At 42.2% G+C, this 26,147-nt stretch overlaps 1 protein-coding gene across 27 annotated transcripts in view; it reads left to right on the top strand.

Moving 5' to 3' along the window:
* dst (dystonin) overlaps nucleotides 1–26,147 on the top strand; it is a 140,151-nt gene that overhangs the window by 60,255 nt on the left and 53,749 nt on the right. For 25 of the 27 annotated variants that reach the window (XM_078160562.1, XM_078160561.1, XM_078160578.1 and 22 more), the window contains 32 exons: nucleotides 501–594; nucleotides 1,302–1,456; nucleotides 1,547–2,015; nucleotides 2,118–2,246; nucleotides 2,860–2,937; nucleotides 3,024–3,185; nucleotides 3,473–3,577; nucleotides 3,740–3,835; nucleotides 3,924–4,049; nucleotides 4,141–4,293; nucleotides 4,385–4,539; nucleotides 5,130–5,256; nucleotides 5,359–5,542; nucleotides 6,234–6,391; nucleotides 6,479–6,657; nucleotides 6,767–6,905; nucleotides 6,992–7,185; nucleotides 7,302–7,464; nucleotides 7,553–7,636; nucleotides 7,774–7,881; nucleotides 7,974–8,072; nucleotides 15,158–15,304; nucleotides 16,999–17,087; nucleotides 17,174–17,282; nucleotides 17,862–21,986; nucleotides 22,460–22,606; nucleotides 22,701–22,916; nucleotides 22,992–23,135; nucleotides 23,223–23,459; nucleotides 24,227–24,379; nucleotides 25,157–25,390; nucleotides 25,501–25,785. In XM_078160562.1, the coding sequence (XP_078016688.1) occupies nucleotides 501–594; nucleotides 1,302–1,456; nucleotides 1,547–2,015; nucleotides 2,118–2,246; nucleotides 2,860–2,937; nucleotides 3,024–3,185; nucleotides 3,473–3,577; nucleotides 3,740–3,835; nucleotides 3,924–4,049; nucleotides 4,141–4,293; nucleotides 4,385–4,539; nucleotides 5,130–5,256; nucleotides 5,359–5,542; nucleotides 6,234–6,391; nucleotides 6,479–6,657; nucleotides 6,767–6,905; nucleotides 6,992–7,185; nucleotides 7,302–7,464; nucleotides 7,553–7,636; nucleotides 7,774–7,881; nucleotides 7,974–8,072; nucleotides 15,158–15,304; nucleotides 16,999–17,087; nucleotides 17,174–17,282; nucleotides 17,862–21,986; nucleotides 22,460–22,606; nucleotides 22,701–22,916; nucleotides 22,992–23,135; nucleotides 23,223–23,459; nucleotides 24,227–24,379; nucleotides 25,157–25,390; nucleotides 25,501–25,785 (9,043 nt within the window). Of the gene's footprint in view, nucleotides 1–142; nucleotides 409–500; nucleotides 595–1,301; nucleotides 1,457–1,546; nucleotides 2,016–2,117; nucleotides 2,247–2,859; nucleotides 2,938–3,023; nucleotides 3,186–3,472; nucleotides 3,578–3,739; nucleotides 3,836–3,923; nucleotides 4,050–4,140; nucleotides 4,294–4,384; nucleotides 4,540–5,129; nucleotides 5,257–5,358; nucleotides 5,543–6,233; nucleotides 6,392–6,478; nucleotides 6,658–6,766; nucleotides 6,906–6,991; nucleotides 7,186–7,301; nucleotides 7,465–7,552; nucleotides 7,637–7,773; nucleotides 7,882–7,973; nucleotides 8,073–15,157; nucleotides 15,305–16,998; nucleotides 17,088–17,173; nucleotides 17,283–17,861; nucleotides 21,987–22,459; nucleotides 22,607–22,700; nucleotides 22,917–22,991; nucleotides 23,136–23,222; nucleotides 23,460–24,226; nucleotides 24,380–25,156; nucleotides 25,391–25,500; nucleotides 25,786–26,147 lie in introns of those variants that run through there. The other 2 variants (XM_078160580.1, XM_078160581.1) reach the window with 2 other exon arrangements.

Raw genomic sequence — 26,147 nt, 5'->3', positions numbered from 1 at the left:
GTCTCAACCTGCTGTTTAATTTTTATCCCCTAAGGACAGCACATTATTTCAGGGTGGGAGTCACTTTACACGCTCCGCACCTGGCTGCGCTGCTATAAATATGAGCAAGTTGAAAGCCGCTCCATCAGTTAGGTCTGCGAATGCTCGCAGTCAAACTATCAAGGCTGGGTCGAGGCTGGAATCCTCTCATGATCAGGATGAGAAATGTAGCGGTGGTTGTTTGAGGGGTTTGGAATAGCAGCAGCAGTGGTGGTTTGCCACGTGAAGTAAGATGGCCTATTTAGGCGGGTTCTCGTCTGTTAGCAACAGCAGCTTCACCAGCTTCGGCTCCAACGATACAGCTCACACTGAGCCGTTACAAATTAACAGCTCAGTCTTTCTCAATAACAACATAGCCTATGGATCCAGGTGAGGTTACAGTGTGAATTGTGAAGATGATTTTGTTTTTATCAAAGGGATAACAACTGTAAAGTAACAACTGAATCTTTCTGTTTTTGCAGGCTCGAGACGTTGCAGCAGATTGCCAACAGGGTCCAGCGGGATTGTGTCAATGGAGAGGACAAGATTGCACTGGCAAGAATTGCCCTGCAGTCTGTAAGTTTTGTACAATCCATATTTGACTTAATGCAAGTTGTCATGAAGTGGGACTCCTTAAAAACTTGGTATTTGGCTCGGATTGGCATGACTTTGCAGGATGCAGCAGTGCACCCTTCAGCGAGCTCTGTGACTGTCTCAACCTCTGCTCTAAGTGCACGTTCATACTTCATATGATAATTTAAATGATCCTTTGTAAGAATGCAGAACAAAAATCCTGAATTATTTTAGTTTAATAGAAATCAGAAGTTGGACTGAGTGGCAAAGAATGAGCTAGTTTTGTTTCTAAAGCTTGGAAAATTGGGCAAACTAGACTGACTAATACACGCATACAATATGAGATCAGTTTATTTTAAGCATGTCAAGTATGAAGGCATGTAGAATATACTGGTCATGTTTTCCTGTAATTTTTTATATTTTCCTGTTTGCATGGAAACTGACAAGTCTCTCTTGTAAGCCTGTTTGAGCATCTGTTGATCCAAGATACTACATTTATATCAGAATACAGAGACCCCTCCATTTGAGTGGATTTTTATCTCCAGATTTTAAATGCTGCATACAATAAAGTTACAGTTAATAGTAGGCGACATAACACAAAGCAAAGCCCCCGGGTGAAATACTAAGTTTTTAAGGAGTCCTGTGATGAAACAGCACTGAGTGTACATTCTTTGTCTTGAGTTTTGAGTCTTTTTTTCCCCTCTGCTAAGGATGCAAAACGTCTTGAGTCTGGCATCCAGTTCCTACATGAAGCTGAGATTGCCGGCTACCTTCTGGAGTGTGAGAACATCCTCAGACAACAAGTGGTGGACATCCAGATTCTTCTGGATGGGAAATTCCCTTTTGCAGATCAATTGGTCCAGAGGTACAAAGTATATCCTCTAGCAAAGATAACACACTGAATCCTCTCGTACATTAAAGACATCTCATAAAGTTTTTTACTTTTTGAATACAGGGTGTCAAAACTCCGAGATGACCTCCTGGCGATGCGAGCAGAGTGTTCCTCTGTGTACAGCAAAGGTCGCACCCTGACGACAGAACAAACCAAAATGATGATCTCAGGCATCACGCAGAGCCTGAACTCCGGCTTCTCCCAGAACATCAACACGAGCCTGACACCAGCCCTTACTCCTGCACTCACCCCGGGGGGGTTAGTTACCCCTGGGTCCACATTCACCTCTAGCCTTACACCGTGCCTCACCCCGTCCTTGACCCCTGCCTTGACCCCCGGCCTGCAGCCTGCTTCAGTCCAGAGCTACATGGGGAGCGGTGGTGGCATGGACCCAGGCAGCCTCAGGCATTTGAAACACATGCAGATCCGCAAGCCATTACTGAAATCCTCCCTGGCAGACTCCAACATGACGGAAGAGGAGGTCAACATGAAATTTGTCCAGGACCTCTTGAACTGGGTGGACGAGATGCAGGTAAATAGTCACTATCAGTGTGTTTATAATGCACTATAGCTTTATTTGTACACACTTAAAATAAGACGCTGATTATTTTATTATTATTTTCCCATATTAAAGGTGCAGCTGGATCGTTCAGAGTGGGGATCAGATTTGCCAAGTGTGGAAATGCATTTAGAGAACCACAAAAGTGTACACAGAGCCATTGAAGAATTTCAAATGAGTCTTAAAGATGCCAAGCTGAGTGAGGTAAGCAGGCTTTGGAAGTTCTCTCTGTCTTTCTCATAATCTAAGTGGAAACATTAACAACCCTACATACTCTATCGTTAGTCTGAAATGGTGCTGCAGTTTCCTGCCACAACTATGAGTTCAGCCCAGTTGCCAGATAAAAAATGCTGGCATTGTGGATTTCTGCAAACCACTGATATGTTACATTTTTTGGTTTCATAAGTATCATATCAAGTGACAGTTCTGATTACATGTGTTAAGAGCTGACTATGTCGTCAGGAGGAGGAGGGGATGGTGGCTGGTATGATACTTAGGCGAGACAGCCGCTAAGCAGCAGACCACTGTCCGAGACAAACAAACAACAAAAGCGGGTGTTTATTTAGCATCACATAGCAGCATTTTCAGCCGTGATTATGGCACCAAAATTGTTTTTTGCAGCAAAAACATGATCTTTATTAACCGTAATCAAGTTGTTTTTGTGCCTAAACATAACCACATGCTAACCACAGCATTGTCGAAATACAATTGTAAAGTAACAAATGTCAAATATCAGTAGTTTGCATAAAGATAAAAAATAGGTTGCTTAGTTTCTGCAGAGAAAATATGAGAACTAAAATTGTTTTTCCCTCCTCAGATTCAGATGACCCTCCCACTGAAACTAACGTATTCAGACAAACTGACCAAACTAGAGAAGCAGTATGAAAGGCTATTGGTAAGTGATCTGTTGAGCTCTAAAATCTGTGCTGCCATAAATGCTATAAATTATTGATGCACTTTCATGAATGCCTGTTCCCTCAGAGCTGTTCAAGAGAGCGACAGAGCCACCTGGAAAGCCTGCATGAACTGGTGTCGCAGGCAACTCAGGAGCTCATCTGGCTAAATGAGAAGGAGGAGGAGGAAGTTGCCTTTGACTGGAGCGATCGTAACAGCAACATCTCCAAGAAAAGAGACTACCATGCTGTATGTTTAGTCCTTTTAATTAACTGTAACTCTATCTGTAAAATCTTTCATGCAGACAGAATAATAAGGGCTTGTTCAGACATTTCTTTTGGGTGTATAGGTTTGGCTGCGTTACAGCTGCATTCATTGAACAGAACAATAATCTCCTTGAAGGGATTTGTTTATTGTGGCCTGAGTGATTAACTTCATACTCTGAGACAGGATATAAGATTCTGTGAGAGGATGGAGTGACTGGGTTTTTGCCACGGCTGGATGCCAGAGATACTCAGCCTAATGTCTCTATACAGGACCTGATGAGGGAGCTGGATGAAAAGGAGGAAGTGATCAAGTCTGTGCAGGACAAGGCAGAGCGGCTTATGCTTAAGAACCACCCAGCCAGGCTCACTATTGAAGTAAGCCCTGTGTTTTATGCTCTGCGGTCAGCATGACAGCAGCGTCTCCACCCTGCATACAACTCCCATAATTAAAGATGTTGAAGTCCTGTAATCTTGTAATTTTCCAGGTAATTATACCTGGCTATTGTGTTTCTTATTCATGAGTTGTGTGTCTTCCAGGCGTACAAGGCCGCCATGCAGACGCAGTGGAGCTGGATTTTACAGCTCTGCTCATGTGTGGAACAGCATCTCAAAGAGAATGCTGTTTATTTTGAGGTGAGTTGCTGCCTGTTTTCTGTCAGTGCAGCAAAGTGAATTTGTTTGTCACATCTAATTATTTCTGGTTCACTTCCCCCCTGTGCAGTTTTTCCGTGATGCCAAAGAGTCCATGGACTACCTTAAGAGCCTGCAAGATGCCATTCAAAGAAAATACAGCTGTGATCGATCGAGCAGCCTACACAGACTGGAGGACCTCATCCAGGAGTCCATGGTAAACTGAGAGGAAGATATGTAGTGTGTGTGTTCATATGGAGGTGGCTGCAAATATTTGTATATTTATTTTTGTATGGTGTGTCCCCCAGGATGAGAAAGAGCAGCTCCTTCAGTACCGCAGCACTGTAGCAGGTCTAGTGGGCAGAGCCAAGAACATTGTGCAGCTCAGGCCCAGGAATCCTGAAAGCCCAGTGAGATCCTCCATCCCCGTCAAAGCCATCTGTGATTATCGTCAGATAGAGGTATGTATAGGTGCCGTATGCCATGTTACACCTCATTTAATCTCATTTCAAAGCGTCATGTTATGCTGTGTCTTTTTCACTCCTCTCCCAGATTACCATTTATAAAGATGATGAGTGCGTACTGGCCAGTAACTCTCACCGGGCCAAGTGGAAGGTCATCAACCCAGCAGGGAACGAGGCCATGGTGCCCTCTGTCTGTTTCACTGTGCCTCCACCCAACAAAGAGGCTGTTGATATGGTTGCAAGGTGAGATGCTAGGATTCATTTTGTGTCCTTTAAAGGTTCAGTAGGTAAAATTTAAAAACATGACTGTCGTGTTTGCTGAAACTGTCCTTGTATACTGACAATAATACATGAGACAGGTAATCTATGAAAAAAGGATGTTATTCAGGTTCTTCCTAGGCTCCTACTGGCACCTGGAAGAATCCACAGCGCATGAACGAAAACAACCAATCACAACCAGGAGGTGTCTTTAATGCCAATGCTTGTGCGCGCACTGCTCAGCCCCACTTCCCCACACATATTCTCACTCAGGTCCTCTTCTGTTTATTTGTCTTCGCCATGTAAGTTGTTGTTGGCAGCACAGCGTGTGCACGAGCAGTGATTGACATGCGTCAGAGACTCCTTGGCTCTGATTGGTTGTTTTCGTTCAGGCACGTTGGAGGAGCCAGAAGAACATGATTTTTCTGTCTTATATATTACTGTCAGGATACAGTAAGAGTTTCAGTTATTTTTTATAAAAGTTACCAGCTGAAGCTTTAAAGTAAAGTTTCCTCTTGACTTCAAATGACCTGACTTTGACGGGATGAATTATTTATGTCTGTCTTTTCCTGCAGAATCGAGCAGTTATACCAGAATGTCCTGGCTCTCTGGCATCACTCCCACATCAACATGAAGAGCGTGGTGTCCTGGCATTACCTAATGGCTGACATACGAGCCATCCGCAACTGGAATGTGGCCTCAGTATGTCTGAATTACTTTTTCACCACCAACTGATGATCATTTTAGTTAATCCTGCTCAGTTTTGATCATCATGTTCGTTTAATCCCACTGTTATTTCTCCAGATTAAGACCATGCTACCAGGTGAGCATCAGCAGGTCTTGAGCAACCTGCAGTCCCACTTCGACGAGTTCCTGGAAGACAGCGAGGAGTCAGAGATATTCACAGTGGCGGACTGCGCCCAGCTAGAGAGAGACGTGACAGGCTGCAAGGAGTACTACCAGGAACTGCTCAGATCTGCAGAAAGAGGCAAGACTCAGATCCCCCCTTCTTGTCCCTCCCAACACAGAGCTGCTAGTATACATAGAGCACAACACACGAGGGAAACACATGGCTCTTTAAGCCTTTTAAGCCTTAAGTTAATGCCTTTTGGAATTATGTTGTTGTTGTTTTACAAATTAAGTAGAGTTTTTAAAGAGACGGTCGGCTTTGCTGTGAATGTAAATCACTTGGATGTTGCTGATGTGCAGTTATGGTTTTGAAATAGGGTGGAATATCCGGAGAAAAAGAATCCAGAATACTTACTTGTTACGATGTTGCATAGCAGACAAATATACATCTGTATGAGGTCATTTATTTATGCTGCCTACCCTTTTCTAAAATAAGTTCATCTTATTTAAACATTCATTTCGTGTATGTCTTCATTTTAGCAGTGTGCACAGTGCCTTTGATTTAGCTGCATTGCAATAGGTCCTACTTGGGGTTATACTGTGATGATGATGCCACCTAGAGGTGCACTTGAGCGCTATCAGTTAATGTGTGCGACACTGTCTGTAGGTTTAATGTTCCCTTTGTTTTATCGTGTAGTTCTGACCATCAATACAAGCAAACTTTTATATTGTTTTTATTTTATTTTATTTCTTTTTACAAAAAAAGAGAACAATTAAATTTCTGTAAATTTTATGTGATTATTTGTACTTTTTTTTAATCTGGTAAACAGAGGAACACGAGGAGTCGGTGTACAATCATTACATCTCAGAAATACGCAACTTCCGAATGCACCTAGAAGCCCATGAAGAACACCTCATCAGACAACTCCGCACACCGCTGGAGAGAGACGACCTGGAGCAGAGTCTGCAGCGCATCACAGAACACGAGGTACACGTCTGGGCAGCTAAAATCCTTTTATATAGGAATTTACTGGTGTGTTTTTTTTTATCCTGATTTCTCCATGCCACTTTGTAGAAGAAGACGGCGGAACTGAATAAGCTAAAGGAGGACCTTGACGTCATGAAGGAGAAGTGCGAGCTGTTCCTCAGACAGGCTGCAGGTTCTCCTTCTGTGCCGACACTTTCCTCAGAACTCACCGTCCTCGTCCAGAACATGAGCCAAGTGTACTCCATGTCTTCGATCTATATGGACAAGTAAGTCATCATGTCTTGAAGTAATTATAGTGGCATTTTAATATTTTTAATAGATAGATATTTGCTTTAAAAGTACCTGGACTGAAGGCGTGTTCCTTTTGTGTGGCAGACTGAAAACAGTGAGCCTGGTGGTGAGGCACAGCCAGAATGCAGAGGCGCTAGTTAAGGCCTACGAATCCAAACTCTATGAGGAGGACGCTATGAACTCTGACATCAAGTCCATCGAGGCTGTCATTTCAACACTGAAGGTAATACGCTGTTGGATTCAACATTTCACCAACATTGGCAGGGTTTTTTGTTCATTTTGAGTACTCATTTCCCTTTCTGATTGTAGCAATGGCGGTCAGAGATTGACGAGAAGCAGGAGGTGTTCCATGACATGGAGGATGAGCTGCAGAAAGCACGCGTCATCAGCGACCGCATGTTTAAGGCACATAACGAGCGTGACTTTGACCTGGACTGGCACAAGGAGAAAGCTGATCAGCTGAGCGAGAGATGGCAGAACATTCATTCCCAGATTGACAGCAGGTTAGCGCTTATTACTTTAACACTACATTTTTGCATCAGAAGAAGTAATTTACAAGTAAAGTGTGCAAGTATTATAAGCATAATTGTACTTATGAATGTTAACTGTTCAATTTCAGGCTTCGGGAGCTTGATGGTATCAGCAAATCTCTGAAACACTACAGAGACTCCTACAGTAGTCTTGATGAATGGGTTAGAGACATGGAAGCAGAGCAGCTAAAGGCCCAAGAAAACAAACCTGAAGATAGCAAGGCGCTGGCTGAGCTGTTAAACAAACAGAAGGTATGACAAGAATGAACTTCCTCACAATAAGATAAACAAAGTATACATATAGATGTCTGAATATATATTTAAAATATCTGTTTTTCAGGTCCTTGTTGCGGAAATTGATCAAAAACAGAACAGAATTGATGAGTGTCAGAAGCACTCGGAGCAGTACTCATCTGCCATTAAGGTAACGCTAGCGTATCTTAAATGTCCTCCTGGTTTCATTTTACATTTAATCAGCAGTCAATGGCATTTCCTCTTAAGCTTTGTTGGGCAAAGACCAAGGAACTGTGTTGTAAACTTACACATAAATCACTTTTTCAGGATTATGAACTTCAGCTGATGACCTTCAGAGCGATGGTCGACTCCCAACACAAATCCCCTCTCAAGAAACGGAGGATGCAGAGCTCCTCTGATGCCATTCAGCAAGAGGTACAACTACAGTTTAATTCTGGTAGAGCAGGACATTTGTGGTGTATGTAGAGTACGTCGCAATAACGATTGTTTTTCTTTGTCCTGCACAGTTTATGGATCTCCGAACCCGCTACACTGCACTTGTGACTCTCATGACGCAATATGTCAAGTTTGCCAGTGAAACACTGAAGAGAACTGAAGACGAGGAGGTGAGATCCATGTTTTCAATACTTACGGGCTTTTTGCTTTCACATTAGCTTATGCAGCACAATTTAGATTCTTGGGGCAATGTGGGTGCTTAAACTTATAATGCCTATATTGACTTTACCTTCATATCTTTGCATGGTTGCTAGATCCTCTGTTTGGCATCAACGAATTTCACTGCCTGACTTAGAAACAGTGCATTGTAAGTTGTTGACTTCCTCTGAGGCTTGTTTCTATTGCCATGTATGTTCAGCTCATTACAAGTGAAGACATTTGCTTCATTGCGCAAAAGAAGCAAAGGAAATGTGCAAATGCGGTTCATGTCTGCAAGTACAGTAACAACTTACTGCTGGCGATGGTGATCTGCTGGGAGGAGAGATTTCTTTTTTTTTTTTTTCTTTGACAGTAAGTCTTTCTCATTGGGCCTGTCTGTGGGAAAATCAAGCTTCTCCAGGAGTTTGTGTAGTATTTCACAAGTATGGCAAAGGCAGAAGTGCAGTGATCAAATCAGTGACAAGTGCTATTAAAGGGATAGTTCTGATCTTTTGAAGTGGGGTTGCAGTATACAGTAGATGTCAGTTGACACACCCCCGGTTTGGAGAAGCAGCAGGAATACCACCATAGAAGCTAAGCAGTGTACTGCTATGCGCAGGGGTCAGCAGCAAAACATATTTTAGCCAACTAAGAAAAAGTCCCACCGAAAAATATCACTTATAGTTTGAGTGTGCACAATATTGTGAGTGATTTTCACAGTTTTACCTTTCTGTCAGGCAGCCTGTTCGGATGGAGAACTGGAGTCATATCCATGTATGCTCTTTTTAAAGCCAGACTGCATTGACAAAAATAGTAATTTTGGTTGCTGAACACTGGAGCTGCTGGTCTACCACTGCCTTGATCAGGTAGTTAGTTGGTGTTATTTTGCGAATTTGGTGAATCTGAGCTAAGTCTTTTAAATGCCAAAGTCACACAATAACACAAACAACCTAATTGACAGGCAGTTCTAAGCCAGAAGCTCCTGATTTTAGTGATGTTAAATCACTGTTTTTCTCAATGAAGTCTGGCTTTGAAGACAGCGATACAAAAGCTTCAGTTCCCCATCAGAAATCACTGTCTGACGGCAAGGTAAAGCGATGAAAATATTCTAATTACAGCACTTAAACTGATAATGTTTTTTAATGTTTTGTTGCTGCACCACACCTCCATGTCAGACTCCAGCCTGTTACTCCAAACCGGGGGTGTGAAGACTAAATCTACTGTATGTTATACACTGACTATGGATAAGTACCTCATACAATTCCACTCCAAAAGATTCCAACTATCCCTTTAAGATCATCTACAATCAAGCTCACATATTGTTGTTAAATGTGAGTTTTAAAGCTCCATAACATTTCTGACTAACTCAAAAATCACACAGTCTTGAATTTGCAAATTCCTGGAGAGACTGTAAGACGTAAAACATTCATGCAATTTATTTTACAATTTCTAATTTAAAGTGAAACAGTGGATGACTAATTTTTTTGCATTATAGACCAGAAAGGCTTTTGAGAGAGCAGAGAATACAAAATGGACAGAGAGCGCGGAGCTCCAAAAAGCTGCAGGGGAATTAGAGATTAGTCAACTTAAACAACGGGTCCAGGAACAGGAGGCTCTGCTGGTTGAAAGACAAGCACAGCTGGAGAAGTTGGAAGGAGATATAGAGACTCAAGAGAAGACGATTGATGATCTGTCCTTCCAGAAATCACAGCTGGAGCACGACATTAATCAGTATCGCACCAAGTTAGAAATAGCGGTGAAAGACAAAGCTGCCAGCGAGGAGGAATTAAGTCACACCAAACAGTTAGTTGAGCAGGCCGAGGCCAAGTGGTCAGTGGCTCAGAAGAAACTCGAGGAGCTCTTAAAGAAAACTAATGATGGCCAAGATCTTACACAGAGCCCCAAACTTCAGAGAAAGATAAAGGTGGAGGAGGTTATTGAGGAACAAGTGCAAAGTGTTCAGGTTGAAGTAAAGGATCTGGCTCAGCAGCTTTTGGCAGTAGAAAGACAGCTGAAGGTCGACAGTGAGCGCGAGATAGCTGCAGTCAGAGAAAATGAGAAAATGATGGCGGATGCCCTGCAACAGAAAGTAGAGGAACTAGTCCTGATCCAGAAAAGGGCAGAGGTGGCTGAGGAGAAAGCACAAGGTTATAAAAAGCTGTTGGATGACAGCAACAACAGACTGAAGAAACTTCAGATGGACATGGAGACTGACAGAAACAACATGAGGCAGAAATCGGAGGATCTCCAGCAGGAAGCACTGATCCAGAAGAAATCAATCAATGAACTTCAAGAGGAAATCAGATCTCTCCAAAGAGCAAAATCCTCCTTGGAACAAAACGCCTTTTTCCAAAGCACTGAAGTCGAAGGCCTGAAAGAGCAGCTGAAGATCACCCAAGGAGAGCTGCAAAAGAAAAACTCCATGGAGCAGGAAAACATTCACAAGATTAACAACTTAGAAGAAGAGGTAGCTTCCAAGCAAGCAGTAGTAGATCAGCTGAAGTTCAAATGCGACGAGCTGACAAGGATAAATGCCTCGTCTGACAGTGATATTAGAGGTCTGCAGATCCAAGCAGAGTCACTGGAAAAAGACAGATCATTTTCTGAACAAAAGATCAAGTCTTTAAAGAGTGAGTTAGAGAGCTGGAAACAGCAGCTTCAGACAGTTAAGGACGAAAACAACTTAATAAAGAGATCTGAGCAGGCGTCGCAGCTTCAGTGTAAAAACCTCAAAACAGAACTTCAAAAAAGTGAATTACTCACTTCTCAGTTGCAGAAAAGGGTAGATGAGTTGAAACAGATAAATACAGAGATGGAAAAGAATCTGAAGAACGTAAAAGCTAAACTCGATCAGGTGACGGCGGAAATCGACAGCAAGGATCAGCAAATTGAAATCTTTAAGTCACAGGCGGAGGGCACCAAATCGCAGGTTAAAATCATTGAGGAGGAGCTAAATAAGAAATCTCAGACCTCCCATGAGCTTCAAATGAAACTGCAGGATTACAGTGAGGAGGTGAGGAAAATGACCGAACTTCAGCAGAAAATCGTAATACTAAATTCAAAAATTAACAATTACGAGAAAGAAGTAACAGCCCTGAAATCAGAGCTGAAGTCAGCGTTTGCTGAGCAAAATACTGCAAATGAAAAGATCCAAAGGCAAAATGCTGAAATTAATGATCTGAACACAATGCTAAAGAAAAGAAATGCAGAACTGCAAAAAGAAACTGTAGAGAGCCAAAAACATCTCAATAAAGTCAAGGCATTAGAAGATGAGCTTTTCAAACATAAGCACAACATTATAGGGTTAACTAGCAGCTCGGAGAAAATGACAGAAACCCTAAAGCAGGAGATGTATTCTCTTCAGAACGACAAGAGAGCAACAGACAGGAAGATAGAGAGCTTAAATGCTAAAATCTCAGAGCTCAACTCTTCCTTACAAAGAACTAAAGATGAATTGCTGAAAGAGACCAGAGAGCGGAAAGCCAAAGAATCAAAAATATTGCAGATGGAGACTGAGCTTCAGAAAAATAAAGCAGCGATGAAAGAAGTGGCGTCGAATTCTGACAAATCCCGATCAAATCTGCAACATGAAAATACGATCCTTAAGAAAGAGAAAGCTGAGGTGCTAGAGAAAAGCATCACATTGGGATCTGAAGTCAGAATGCTGAAAGAAAAGCTGCAGCGCGCCCAAACAGAGGCTGAACTAAAGCAGAAAGAAAACTCTGTACTTCAGCAGAGGTCCCAGCAGATGGAAGAGCAACTTGAGAAGTGCAAGAAAATGCTAGAGGAGTTGAAGAGTAAACTAGAACTTCAAAAAGAGGGCTATGAGAGGCAGTTGTTGCTAGTGAAGACTGAAATAGAGAAAAAACTTATTTTACTACAGTCTGAAATATCAAGTGAAAGTGGGAAGTCAAAACATAGAACAGAGTTAGCAGAGATGCTGAACAAGTATTTCAAACAAGAAGTCAAAGAGATAAAAACAGTACATCACACCATTGTGGAGACAAAGCCACAATCCGATCAACTGCTGCAGCAGCAGATCAAACTGGACAAACTGCAGCAAGAAAGAACAAAGCTCGAACATGACCTCTCAAAGGCAAAATCACAAATTGCCCTACTTGAGGAAGACAGACTTAGACTCAACACGAAAGTAAGCGCTCTACAAAGCCTCTGCAATGAAAAGTCAAACGAGGCAGCCAGGGTGACAGATAGTGAGTGGAAACTGACACTGAGGGAAAAAGAAGCGAGATCTCTCCGGGACCAAATCGAGTCGTACGTCAAAGAGGTGAAAACTCTTCAGGAGAAGCTTTTGACGCTCGAGGTGAGGATGAAGACTGAAAACCAGAGGATAAACAAACAGGAAATCATTGAAACCAGTCGTCAATATGTCAAGGACAACGAGACGGCTTTGTTGAAGACAGAACACACGGCGAGGCAGAAGATGGCGCCCTCATATGAGTGTGCAAAGTGCAACCTGGAGGACGAGATTCTCAAAATGAAAGTGTCCTCAGAGGTATGGATGAAGTTAGTTCAACATTACCACAGCACAGTATTATATTTATAAAATGTAATATAGTTTTACAAATTGCTTGTTTTTCTATTTATTACAATATCTATGTAGCAATTGTAGCTATCAGAAACAGTGAAGTATAGCCTTCCGTTACTTAAAAGTTCTTCCAATGTCACATCTACAGATGGCAACAATGGAGAAAGAAAACACTGGAGTGAAACAAGTCAAACAAGATAAAATGGAAGTCACTCACAGCCAAAGCATCCACGATTCGCCAACAAAGAATATCTTGAATAGCTCTACTTACCAAACTCCCTCTCTCCTACAAAAAGACGTGCAAAGTGTGACCTATAAGAGCCAAATCAAACCTGATGAGCCCATGGCTGTGACGACACATGGATACATGGCCTTGTGTGGACTCACTGACCAACAGCCTGGTGACACACGTAGCATCATTAAGACAAGAATGTATCAGATCAAAGAACTACGTGAAACTGTAAACACATCAGACAGCGAGGGGAAACTGAGTGCGATATATTCAACTTCACAAAAGCTCCCAGAACTCAAAAGCAGCACAAGTATTCAAACCTTAATCAAGTACAAGCTCCTGGATGAAGAGGTTTGGCGTGAGTTTGAGATGGGTCACATCACAATGGAAGAGTTGCAAGCATCGCTCGCTCAGTACACTGGCAAACCAACTGCTATTGCTGGAGTTTACGTGGAGTCAAGTAAGAAAAAGATATCCTTCCTAGAAGCTGCTGAAAAGGGCTTCTTAGCAAAGACGTACGCTGTTGAGTTTCTGGAGGCTCAGGCTGCAACAGGAAGCCTTACAGATCTGTCCACAGGGCAAACATACTCAGTTGCGGAGGCTCTGGAGAGAGGTATTGTAGAGACAGGCCTGAAAGATAAACTGATAGAGGCAGAGAAAGCTGTTAGCGGCTACATCCATGCAGGCAAAAAGCTGTCTGTGTTTCAGGCAATGCAGGAAAGAGTTCTTGATAGATACAAAGGCAAGAAGATTCTTGAGATCCAGGTAGCCACTGGAGGGCTGATCAACCCAGAGATTGGTGTCAGGGTGCCAGTTAGCATTGCTGTTGATCAGGGTCTGTTAAACAAGGAGACTCTACAGGGTCTGTACGATCCAGTCAGTAACCCCAAAGGTTTCCACAACCCCGACAGTGGACTGAAAGCATACTACTCTGATATACTGAAGGAGTGCCTTTATGACATTGATGGTGGTGTGTTTCTCTTCCCGTTCGGTGAGAAGCATCTCACAAACACCTCGCCCACGAGTTCTCACAGAATGTCTGTTGTCAGCAGCAGCAGCGGCATTGAAATGTCAGCGTATGAGGCATTCAAGGCGAGACACATTGACAAGAGGACGTATCTGTTTCTGTCACAGCAGGAGAGTGAATGGCAAGAAAAGTCCACCTCTGACGCCAGTGGAAACACAGTTCACATCATTGCCGATGTCAAAGGTGGCCGACAGCTTTGTCTAGAGTCTGCTCTCAGTCAGAGGTTTCTTGAAATATCCGAGCTTGAAAGCTACGGCAGTGGGGATCTTAGCATCTATGAGATTGCAGACATCATATTTTCAAGGATGGTCGTTGTGGAAGATATCAACAGCCCCATTGCTGGTCTCTGGGACGTCACGCGGAGGAAGAGGCTCTCTGTGCTTCAGGGGTTTCAACAGGGCTTTACTGACAGAATCTCTGCCTTAAGGCTGTTGGAGGCTCAGGCCTGCACTGGAGGTATTTGCGACCCTTCTTCAGGGGAGAAAGTTGGTCTTGCTGAGGCTCTCAAAAGAGGTCTTTTAGATGAGGCATTGAATCAACAGCTCCAACAGTTTGAGCAGATATTTAACGGCATCCTTCACCCCAAGACTTCAAAGACTTTGTCCATCTCCCAGGCTATTCAAGAAAATCTCCTCCCAAAGGATGTCGGTTTTCGCTGTATCGAATTCCAGCTCCTGACTGGGGGACTGATAAGCCCTGACACTCACGATAGAGTCTCACTCGAAGAAGTCATTCAGAGCGGCCTTGTTGACAAAGTGACGGCCTCTGCACTTAAAGATGAGAGGTTCCACACCAAAAGCCTCACCTGTCCAAAGACCAAGAGAAGAATCACGTTCAGGGAGGCACTTGAAAGGAGCGTGTACGACTGCCACACGGGGTTAAGGTTACTAGAGGCGACAAAAAGTCATGGGTTTGGAGCCAAATCAACATTTCATTATGTTTGGGCGTATAAGTAATAAGCATTTGTAAATATATGCTTGTCCATAGCATAAAAACAACAGCAGCAAATTCCTGTGGTTTTGTATTTGGCTGCAAAGTTACAGCGACTTAACTATTGAATGTCTTTTTGTTTTGGTTTATACATTTTAACACAGTGGTTGATGCAACTAACACTAGTTCTTGAGCTTTGTTGTTTTTAGTCTGATTGTAAATGTATTTTTGCAATGCCCCTTTCCTTTTAGGATTCCTTGCTCCAGTGTTTTTTGTAACAAAGTTAACCATCTTGTCAAAAACCCATCTGTTTAAATTGTAGAGATCTGTTGATGAGGAGAAGAGAGAGCATGGTGATAAAGTTAGCAAACTGTTGCACTGGATGTCCAATGTGAAACAGACCCCGAACAATGCCACGAATGCTCTGACAGATAGCAATGCCAACACAGACACTTCTAATAAGCCCCAGGTAAATAATATAGTATGTACTGTTGTGGTGTTTTCTGGTGTTTTAATATCCTGCCACATATTTGTTGTACATTAGAGATGCTTTGGTTTAATGGTGAAGAGTATTTTTCTATTCAAAATGATATTGCAGCCTTTTTGCTGTCACAGTGTTTGAGTTCTAATAAAAACACACTGTTTTACTTTCTGATTCATGTAATCCATATATTTCACATAATAGGTAGTGGGCGTTATTACTTTATCTTATCACACAAAAGCATGACTTACATGGATTTCAAGATATTTTTGGTAATATCAGTCACCTCCAACTGATTCAGTACCACCAAATGTATAAGTCGCACAAGCACTCACATTTCAGAACGTCAGTGACTAATAAATTGAATCAGCCCAACAGGTTATTAATAAAATATCAAATACATTTCAGATTTATGCCCCTGGGTTAACACTGAAACATGGTGTAGTATACAGACGGTCCAAAGCTGACATTATTAAATTGGAATTTGAGAGAAATTTGAAATGTCCCTTAAGTGTACTGTATTTCACATAGTGTTGTAAAAGTGATAGAATAGTGCTGAGAAGCTGTTTGGTGATTCACAAGGGATGGGTTGTCAATCATTGATGGTTTATGTAATGTAAGAAAATAGGAAAGAGAAAAGCTGGATGAATTACAGGAAGCTGGATGAATTACAGGAATCATTACTCATTTACTGTAGTCACTTAAAACAAGAGCATAACAGTAACCAAAAATGAGAGAATTAGAGACTTGTTTTACATGTTGCTTTTTATGTAGAGGTTGTTTTATATCTCTGTGGCCAGTTCAGATCAGTGATTAGAGATGAGTTGAACTGTGTACAATAAACGGTTTAAAAAGCACACTGTATATGTAAGCAGTTGTGCTGTCATCTGGGCCACGAGCAATAACATTACACTAACATTATTTATTTATTTATTTTTGTAAATATGACAACCTTAGTTGAAATACAATGCAGCAATATAAATAAGATGTTTGATTGTTATCATTAGATTTTTTTTTTTATGATTTTAGGACACATAAAAATATGTCAGTGAGGCCTGTTTGATAAATTGTTTTTATGTTATTATTTAGTTTAATTTAATTTAATTTAATTTATTTATTTTTTATTTTATTTTAATTCTTTTGTTTATTATTTACATTTTCTTTTGCATTATGCAAACAAACACAGAAATACAATTCCAATTCCAACAATAACAATGTAATAATGATAGCTTTGGACTACCCTTTTTTCGCCTTAAATTTTTTCCAAGTTATGAAACTGCCTCTCCTAACGTGTTTCTAATATTCTGTCCCTCCATGTAAGGGACTGAATAAGTAATGCATAAATCATACCACAAATAACAGCCTGAAAATGACCATAGAGTCACATGTGACACGTACTGAACTTTTAAGTTTGACAAAGTTAATATTTATTACATAGCTGTTTGTTGGATGGCATTATTTTGTAGGGAGATTTACACTGAATCTAGTCACTGGAGTGCACAGCATGTCTTTATTCAGTAATTAATATATTTTATAGAAATTAGTCAATGGAAAAATGTAAATTTATCTTTCAAAACAGCACAAGTGTGTGTGCAATATTTTATGATGATTAGTCCTGTGAAGTAAAGAGGAATAATTTCACTACATATAAAGTATTAATATGCCACTGTTTGATGTTGTAGGTGTCAGTGGAGGAAATGGTCACTAAGAAGGAACAAATTGCAGAAGCACTGAGAGCCACACAGATGATGCTGAACAAACACAGTGACAAGTAGGTCGAGCTCCTGTGACTAACATCCACAATACTGTTTCCACTGTTTACAGTCACAGCCTCATTCTGTGTGTTATGTCTTTCAGAATGACAGAAGAGGAACGAGAAAAGGCTCAGGAGCAGCTGAAGGCGCTCAATCAGGCCTACAGTGAACTCTCCCAGCACTGCTCAGATCAGACAACCTCTGCAGAAGAGGTTGGACACTACGCTGTTACTTCTATTGAGTGGTTTGCGTTTGTGTCTTCTGATGTGTTAGAAAACAGTGCCACCTGATGTTCAACTGCATGACTAACCTTTTTCCTCTCCTCCTTAGTACAGTGTGAGCAGCTGTCTTTTGTTCCTCTCTTTTTAGTCTCTTACATTAGGGAGTGAAAACTGAATTTATACAGTTGAAGCCCAGAAAATCAGAGTATGCTGTAAACATGTTTAGTGTCGCCCAGCTGAGGTCTGACATTTCACCACTGTTAATATGGATAACAGATATGACACGTAACCCTTTACCTACAGTATGTGATGTGACTAACTACCCTCTTTTTGCAAGATGCTGGACACTGCATTCCCAGATGCATGATAGCTTTAAATGTATTATCCGTCGCTCTCCTGTTGCAACCCTGATGCAGTCTTGCACTTGTGCACATGATGTTTTAACATGCCCATGTTTGTCTGGTGGTGAGTACACATTTTGTCTTGCTTTGAATACTCGGCACACAATTGATTATACAGATTTTTATGCTGAAATCAGTTCAGTAATTTGTTTAATTTATATTTTTTTAGGATTTAAAATCCAGTGATGTGAGGCTCGGGACTGGACCCATGAGTGGCCCGATCGATCAGATGACTGGGGTCAAACCTGTGACCTTCAACCTCTTCCTGCCTGAGCCGCGTGTCTGTCTGGACTGGGACGACGCTTTCACACAAGATCTCGTTTATAAATCCAACCTGAACTGCTTGCCAAAGTTAAAGGAAGACAGCAAGTGTGTAGAGAGTTCCCATGCCTCCTCTGTGTCGCTCTCTGACATAGCAGCAGCGAGGGAAGGAGCCACGTGCGAAGACCTGATCATCAAGATGATCGAGGTCAAAGAAGTTGGTGATGGATTGGAGGTGTGCTACACAGGGGACACACTGACCCTGGAGAGGGCTTTCCAGAGTGGTTTGATACCTGCTTCTGTCTATGCAGAGATTCTTCAGGAGCAAAAGACCTGTCAGGATATGATGAATCCCAGTGGTGCCGAACAGCCCGTGCAGGACGTTGAACCCCATGAGGTCAACAGACTGATATTAAAGTGCCTCAGCCAGAATAAATCACTGACATCAGGGAGGGGTATTAACACTCTGAGGTCTTTTTGTCATGGTTTAAGTGATCAGGAGGCAGGGTCAGAGGATGTTATGAGAGATAGGCTAAAGGTTGATGCAGCAGTTCAATGTGATTTGATGAGATCCAGCAGCACGCTCATTGTGCTTGAAAATCAGCAGCACTTTATTGGACTCGTGTTGCCTCCTTCTGGTGGCATCCACACTGTGTCCACCTCATTTCAGTACGACCAACAAATCACTACAGACGAGTTCACCAGCACTCTGTTCACTAATCGGGAAAAGATAGCAGCTTTTTACATTCCAGAAATGTCAGAGGTGGTAGACATCAGCTCCGCCGTTCAAAACGGTTTGATTGACACTTACACAGCGGATATTTTGAAATCTGTGGAAATTCCTGATGTGTTTCCTGACGCTGATCACCTTAATGAGAAGTTTTCATCTTGGCTTATGTACAAAAAACTCGTAGTTGATGGATGCCATCATGCTGCAAGCTGCTTAAAAGTTGATAACATCCCTACTGAAGCAGAAGCAAAGCAGCTGTTCATCTCCTACCTGATGTTAAACAGTTATTTAGATCCTGAGTCAGGGCAGAGGGTCCTGATTCTTGATAAACAGATGAGTAAAATGATTAAAATGTTTCTTGAAGACCCAATATTTTCTGAAAACACTGAGAAAAATGTAACTTCCCTGACTTTAAATGTCAGTGATCTTTCAGAAGAGGATGATTTAGAGATACAGCTGCACATAAATGAGGAAGAAGAGGAATTAATGGAATACACGCAACACACATTTGATCCTCAATATTTTATTTCATCAGAAAATGGAAGAATTAGCTTTGGTGAGAAAACATACGCAAATGAAGAGGCTCTAAAACAGGAATTTTTAGTAGATGATGACATTGACATGGACGCTACACAGTCTGGTGTAGCGGAGGACATCATGTGTCAAAACAACACAAATTGGACAAAATCAGATGAATTTGCTGACAGAATTTGCAGGAATAGTTCCCAGATTGATGTCGGAGGTGATGGTAGTGAAGATCTTTCATATTTTCCAGTGACGTCAGTCCTTCACACTTCGTGCCCTGTAAACAAAACAAATATTAGCTCACCGTCAAGGATGTTCGACTCTGAGTCTCCAGTAAATTCCAGCCGTCAAACACTACCATACTACGATGTGGAGTCACTTTGTAGTGATAAAGAAGGTACAGATATGACCCAAGATGAGTTTTTATGCTCTGAGGACATGGAGAGTGAAAATGAACGAGGTGCTGCTATTCATCTACTCAAAGCACAAATGGATGAAGGGGTAGATGTCCCCTTAGGGAGCCATTATGACCTGGAGGCAGCTCTCAGTCAGGGCATAGTCGATGAGACAACAGTACTGAAAATACTTGACCTACAGTCAGATGAAAAAGGAAGTGTTGCAGGAAGTGAAGAGGACACAATGTCTGTGTCAAATGGATCCATATCCTCAAATATTGCTCTCCGTGTAATGGAACAGCAGAGCCTATTGAGGTCTGGTTGCACCATTAGTGTAAGTCAGTCTGAGATTGAACATGTCTATTTAGAGCCTGAAGCCAGCATATACCCAGAAGACAACTGCACTCACTCTGTCTCCTACGATCATGATCTGCGTTTAATTAATAATGAAGCTGAAACCACGCAGACTGAGAGGAGGGTTGCTGTCATGGTGCTCGATCTGACCAGCGAGGACGCTAATAACAGAGAGACAGACAGCGAGAATGGAGATACAAAGGTAGATTGTGAGACAACAGGAAATGTAGGAGAGATGAGTAATTGCCTACATCATTCCCCTGCTGCAGTTAGTGGCCACGAGTCTCTGATGATCTCACCCTCCTCACGGAGTTCGGTGACTGCTCTGTCTATTCATCACGTTGACAAATCACCTTTACAGTCTGAAGACAGTGACTCACAGGGTGGAATCAATAGCTGCCTGACAGAAACGGCTATTGTTGGAGAAAACTCTGCTTCAACTACACCGCCACATCCATCTAGTTTGAGTGACAGAACCTCCACTGATCCAGAAAGCCAGACTCAACACACCACCTCTATTAATCACTCTAAATCTGACAGCTCACCCACCGATAATGATTTCCCCATTGCTGGATATGATGCCCAAGTGGGAAATCAGACATTTAGTGAGAGTGACTTAGACGTGTCCTCATCACATGGTAATGCGTTGACTGAGGAGAGCACAACGGAGAATGACAGGAGTGCAGTTCAGTCACCTTTGGACGGCGAGCCAACTCCAAATACAGATTACTCATCGCCCAGGGAGTCAGTCAAAGGTGCAGTCATCTCAGAATCCAGGGGTAATGGTAACTATGACAGCAACATTACAGAAGATGGCAGCAGAATCGCATTACCTCAGCGAGCAGCGCTTCATTCAGAAAGTGATTTTAGTGTTGGATCTGAGCCCAGCTGCTCTCCAAATGGTCAGAGAGTGCTTGTTGGTGAGAGATCTCCACAGTCGCCCGTTGTTTCCGATGAAGTCACCGCAACAAACACTATCAATCTTAAGTGTTTTGATGGAGGAGATTCAGAGCGCGACACTCCAACTACCATCAGAGTTTCACTTGAAACAGAGCTGGCTGATGAAGATTTGTCAGGCTCACAGCACAGTGCTGCAGAGGGTGTTGAGTTAAGCACAGAGAGGCAACATGAGGACATTTGCACAGTCACCAGAGACACTGAAGAGATGTTTGTGTCAAGAAATGCACAGACAGTAGACAGAGTAGAGACAAGTGATACGGAAAATGCAGATATTGGTAGAAATGTGTCAGGAAAGTCTGAAACTATAACAGGAGTAGAGTTTGGATCTGATATTGTGCCAGAGGAAAAAAGATTAGATGTGTGTGCTTCTGAGCGTCCCCAGGTAGACTTCCTGTCAGACAGCTGCATTACATCTGATGCTACCTCTTCAGATTCATCAGTATTTTCTAATGCTGTAAGGACAGGTGTGGATGACGAGGGGGAAATGGTAACAAAAGGGGCTGATGTCAGTGATTTGCAAAAGGCACAAACTGGAGACATTGAAAGCACCATTGCAGTCGTTCAGAATACTCAACAACCCTTAGACGAAGGTGGTTGTCATGACGAAGACACAGCTCATGGACTTATAGAGAGCAGTCACCCAGACCTTCTCATGGATTTGCTGAAGCAAAACGCCCTCAGTGTAAAGACCAAAGAAACAGGAAGCTCAGAACTGATAATGCAGGAAGAGAAAGTCGAAGAAAAGACAGAGAAGTCCGATGCTCCAAACATCCAGCTGCAGCTGCTGCAGGTTCTTAAGACTGTCTCCACGAGCCAAGACCTTTCAGTGCTTCAGGAAGTGATGGACACCCTGAACAGTGCTCTGGGGGGCGACTCTCTGGGCGCTGGCTTTCAGGAGGAGCGGCGGCACACACTGGAGAGCATCAAGGAGGAGAGCTCAGAGGGAGAAGATGAGGGTTCAGCAGAGGAAGATGAGGGTCTCTGTCGCTCTGCAGCAGGCAGTCACCAAACGTCCGCTCAGTTGTCTGGCAGCTCAGATGCCTGCAAAGTTGAGGAGGTGAAAAAAAAGGTACATTTGATTTTATGTTGTTTCTGTGTTAAGGGAATACTTCACCTCCTGTATGATCTTTTGTACATCAATTATTCATCCTATGATACATTTAATTTGAAAACTGTTTTTCTTGTGAACGAGGTAAAATTACTGTTATCGTTAATGGGGTCTGGCTTTGATGAGACCATAGATAAGCTTTATTAATGCAGTTCCCCATCGGAAAGGGCTGTCTGTGTTTTGGGAAGTACTGAGCATAGTTTTGCTGTTGTTAAATGCAGCCCCCCTTTACTTAAGAATTCCCTGTGTATTTGGATTCTGGGTTCCCTATAGAGGCATGCAAGAAGAAAGTTTTCTACACAAATTTAACGCAACAAGTGGTGAGCAAATCGTCATTTGGGGGATGAAGTATTTCTTTAAGATAGCCACGTCCCTCAGTTTGTGACACAAGTAACATCTTCTCCACTTTTGTTTTGTGTTTTCCTTTCCCACAGCTGTTCTCCATCCAGGATTATTTGGAGTGTGTTGGGAGACTGCAAGACCACGCTGATGTTTTAGAAGACGTCAGAAAAGAAATTTTAATCCTGACACCTGTGAGTAGCAACATGGAAGAGCTGCAGATCCAATCAGAGGATTTTCAGGTTAGAAAATAACAATATTAAACAATATTATTTCTTCTCAGTTTTTAACTTAACGCATTAGTTCCTGACATTTTTTTTTTTTTTTTTGGTCCAGTCTCTCGAGTCCCACCTTTCTAGACTGGGGGGTGTTATAACAGTAGATATGGAAAAAGCCAAACAGCTCTTAAATTCTGCTGATGAGCACATTCCCATACAAATCCACCAAGACTTGGCCTCGACATATCTGGATTTAGAGCCAAACTTTACTGCTGTTTCCCAAATGTGTGCAGAGAGGAGTCACTCCCTAATTCAAGCAATGAAAACAGGAAAGGTCAGTGCTCACTTCTAGTAATTCACATGATGTAACAGTTGCATCAGCCATTGACTACTTCAAATGTGATTTCAGGCACAGTTGGAATCAACATACCTGAAACACCTCAGTGATCTTGATGAACTTGCAGCCCTCATCCAAAACAGCTCTGAGACATGTGACATGGATTTGAATCCATGTGATGCGGACGCACTGAAACACTTGATTCAGCAGAACAGGGTATCTATAAATACATTTAATTAAAACCATCCAGTATTTACAGCGACTACAGAAACTTACTCCGCATGTTTCCATCTTTCCTTCCAGGACTCGGAGAGCAGTCTGCAAAAAGAAGCCAAGCTCAAGTTAGAGGATGTCACGTTTGATATCCAGTGCTTTATTTCTGAGCACGCTCAGTTCCTAAGTCCAGCTCAGAGCAGCTACCTCCTAAAGTTCCTCAGCACCACACAGCGAGCGTTCAGGGACCAGACAGAGAAGCTTGTTACCCAAAGGAGCGCCTTAGATGTCCTACTGGACACCAGGGAGAGGGAGAGCCAGGAGAAGGTCTGCCTGTGGATAGACAGATAGCTGTGTATACATGTTTTGTTTGCTGAGTAATAACGAATGCTTTCAGCGCATGTAGAGCGGGCTGTGTAAGCCATGGTACAATTTAAACATTGGTAGTATTATTTGTGGATTGTGACAAGTGATTTATGACAAGACATTTAACATAATGTGGTTTCTCATTATTGTATTGAGTACTGGCTTTTGTTTCCAGGATTCAGATTTAGGAGCTTCTACTGTGATGTCTAAATGTTTAGGAAAAATAACAACGCTGCATGCTCAAGTGCCCGATCGCTCCTGCAGACTAACTCTGTGTGCTGGTTGTATCCTGCAGGCCTTCAAGACACCAGTGAATGATTAACAGTGGACAAAATGCACCTTCTCTATTGGAAAACGTTCACCCACAACGACCCCATTAACACACCAAACATAATGTTCTTATTACCATCACGAGACCAAAGCAGCGAATGACAAGACAGCATGTTTACAGCATACTAGATTTTTACACTGTTATGATGATATGAAATGTATCCTAAAGCTGATTTTGCATGTAACCTTTAAGTGCTTGAGTAATTTCTTGTCCCTTGTTTTGATGTTTGTGTTGCCAAATATTGACTGGGCTGTTCACACCATAGGAATAACCCTTTGTGCAGCTGCTGTAGGGTTTTGTTTCATGTCACTGTTATATGGCGTGAGGATGTGAATGTGTTTAATGACAGCCTCATGTTGTGATATTTACTGGTGTCTTTTTAATTCCTGTTTGGCAGTCTTTGTTGGAGAAACACAAGGCGTTTACAGAGAAGTTGGAGGAAGTGTGTGACAATCTCACCCTGACAGAAAACCAGCTGATTGGTCATCAGCAACAGGCTGAGAATGCTGAGAGTGTGACAGACCTGCAGCAGTACCAGCAGGAGCACCAGGTTTGAAATACAGTTCCTTTGCTTTTAAGTAGCATAGTGTGTGTGTGTCCAAGTTTTTATTGCGTCCATTCCAATGGGTGGATTATGAGACAATGGGCCCCTGGACACAGGCATGCAAACGGCCCCACCACATTTCCTACACAGGAGCAAGACACACAGATTTTGTGCTGTTTTACTTCTTTTCAATGTTGTTGTTTTGTGTCTTGTTGTAGTTGTGAGCATCTTTTTGTAGTTTTGTGTCTCTTTGTGGTAATGTTGTGTGTCCTCGTGGTTGTTTTGTGTTTCTTTGTTGTCATTTTGTGTCTCATAGGGAACATTGTATGTCTTTCTTGGTAATTTTCCTTCTCTTTGAAGTTGTTTTTGATCTATTTGTAGTCAGTTTGCGTGTTTTTGTACTTCCTTTATATCTCTCTGTAGATGTTTTGTGTCTCTATGAGGTATAGTTGTGTCTTTTCGTCATTTTGTTTCTCTTTGTGGTCGTTTTTTGTCACTGTGGTTCCTTTGCATGTATTTAGTATCATTTTGTGTCTCTTTAAAAGTTGAATTGTTTCTCTTTGAGGTTTACTTATGTCTTTTTTGTCATTTTGTGCCTCTTTGTAGTTCCTTTGAATCTCTTTGTAGTCCTTTGAGTCTCATCCTGGCCAATACTTGTTAATTTGTGTGACATTTTGTAGGTGAAGGCCGGGGGCCCTGAACATTTTGGGCCCCTGGGCCTGTGCCCTGTAGGCCCGCTCAGTAATCCAACCATGTCTGTTCTTATTTCTCCCTGATCCTAAGGCTCTGCAAAAAGACGTATTGACTAATGCCAGTGCCTTGAATGAGGTCATCAGCAGCACTAAAAAGTTTCTGGATGAAAACCGGAGCAAGTTGATGCCCGATCAAATCGCCGTCATCGAGAGCAAGTTGGAAGAGGCTAAGAGCAAAGCCAAGCTCATCAACCAGCGGGCTGAGGAGTCCAGGAAAGATTTGGAGAAGGTTGTTACCACAGCCATAAAACAGGAGAGTGAAAAGGTCAGAGTTCAGATTACCTCATTTGTAGTATCCATGTAATGCATTGTAGCGTGTGGATTTTGTTCAGGACTCAGTGTTTTGTTAATATGTTTATGCATCTGTCTTTTCAGGCAGCAGCTGTTGAGCGGCTTGAAGAAAGTAAGAACAAAATCGAAGATCTGCTTGACTGGATATCCAACATAGGGAATGAAAACGAGAAGATTCTGGATCAAAGTGACCGTATAAGTAAAGAGAATGGAAACCTGCCAGAAGAAACGTCAGCCATGGGACTGATAGGAGAGGATGACGATGCCAATGGAAACGCTTTGCAGACCACTGAGAACGATTTTGGCAGAGAAAGTAGCGAGAAGAAAGACGCCTCCCTGGACCTCGATAAGCAGTATGACAGGGTCAAGGTAGAGTTGGTTTGTTGCTTAAACGTGAGAGAGAGAATTCTCTGAAGTAGTCCATACTTACATGTCGGAGTTTTCTTTCAGGCACTGACTTTGTTTACCAAAAGTGCACTAGTTAATAAAGATCCCAGGGCATTATTTGAGGCAGATCATCATGCATGAATCTAAAGTTGAATCTAAAGACAGAAGCAGCAAAGAAATGACAAAGAAGAAGAGATGGAGATGAAGAGATAGATTCCACTGTGAAATGTGCTCTAGATACAGGTTATGTAATATGTCAAAAAGTTGCTAACACTTTAGTTTAATAATATTTAGCAGACTTGAAATTTGCAAATTAAGAAATGGGACAAGGGACTGGAATATTA

The sequence above is a fragment of the Epinephelus lanceolatus genome, chromosome 17 (genome assembly GCF_041903045.1).
Source record: "Epinephelus lanceolatus isolate andai-2023 chromosome 17, ASM4190304v1, whole genome shotgun sequence".
Classification (NCBI taxonomy): domain Eukaryota; kingdom Metazoa; phylum Chordata; class Actinopteri; order Perciformes; family Serranidae; genus Epinephelus; species Epinephelus lanceolatus.
This window is presented reverse-complemented; position numbering and strand designations above follow the sequence as displayed.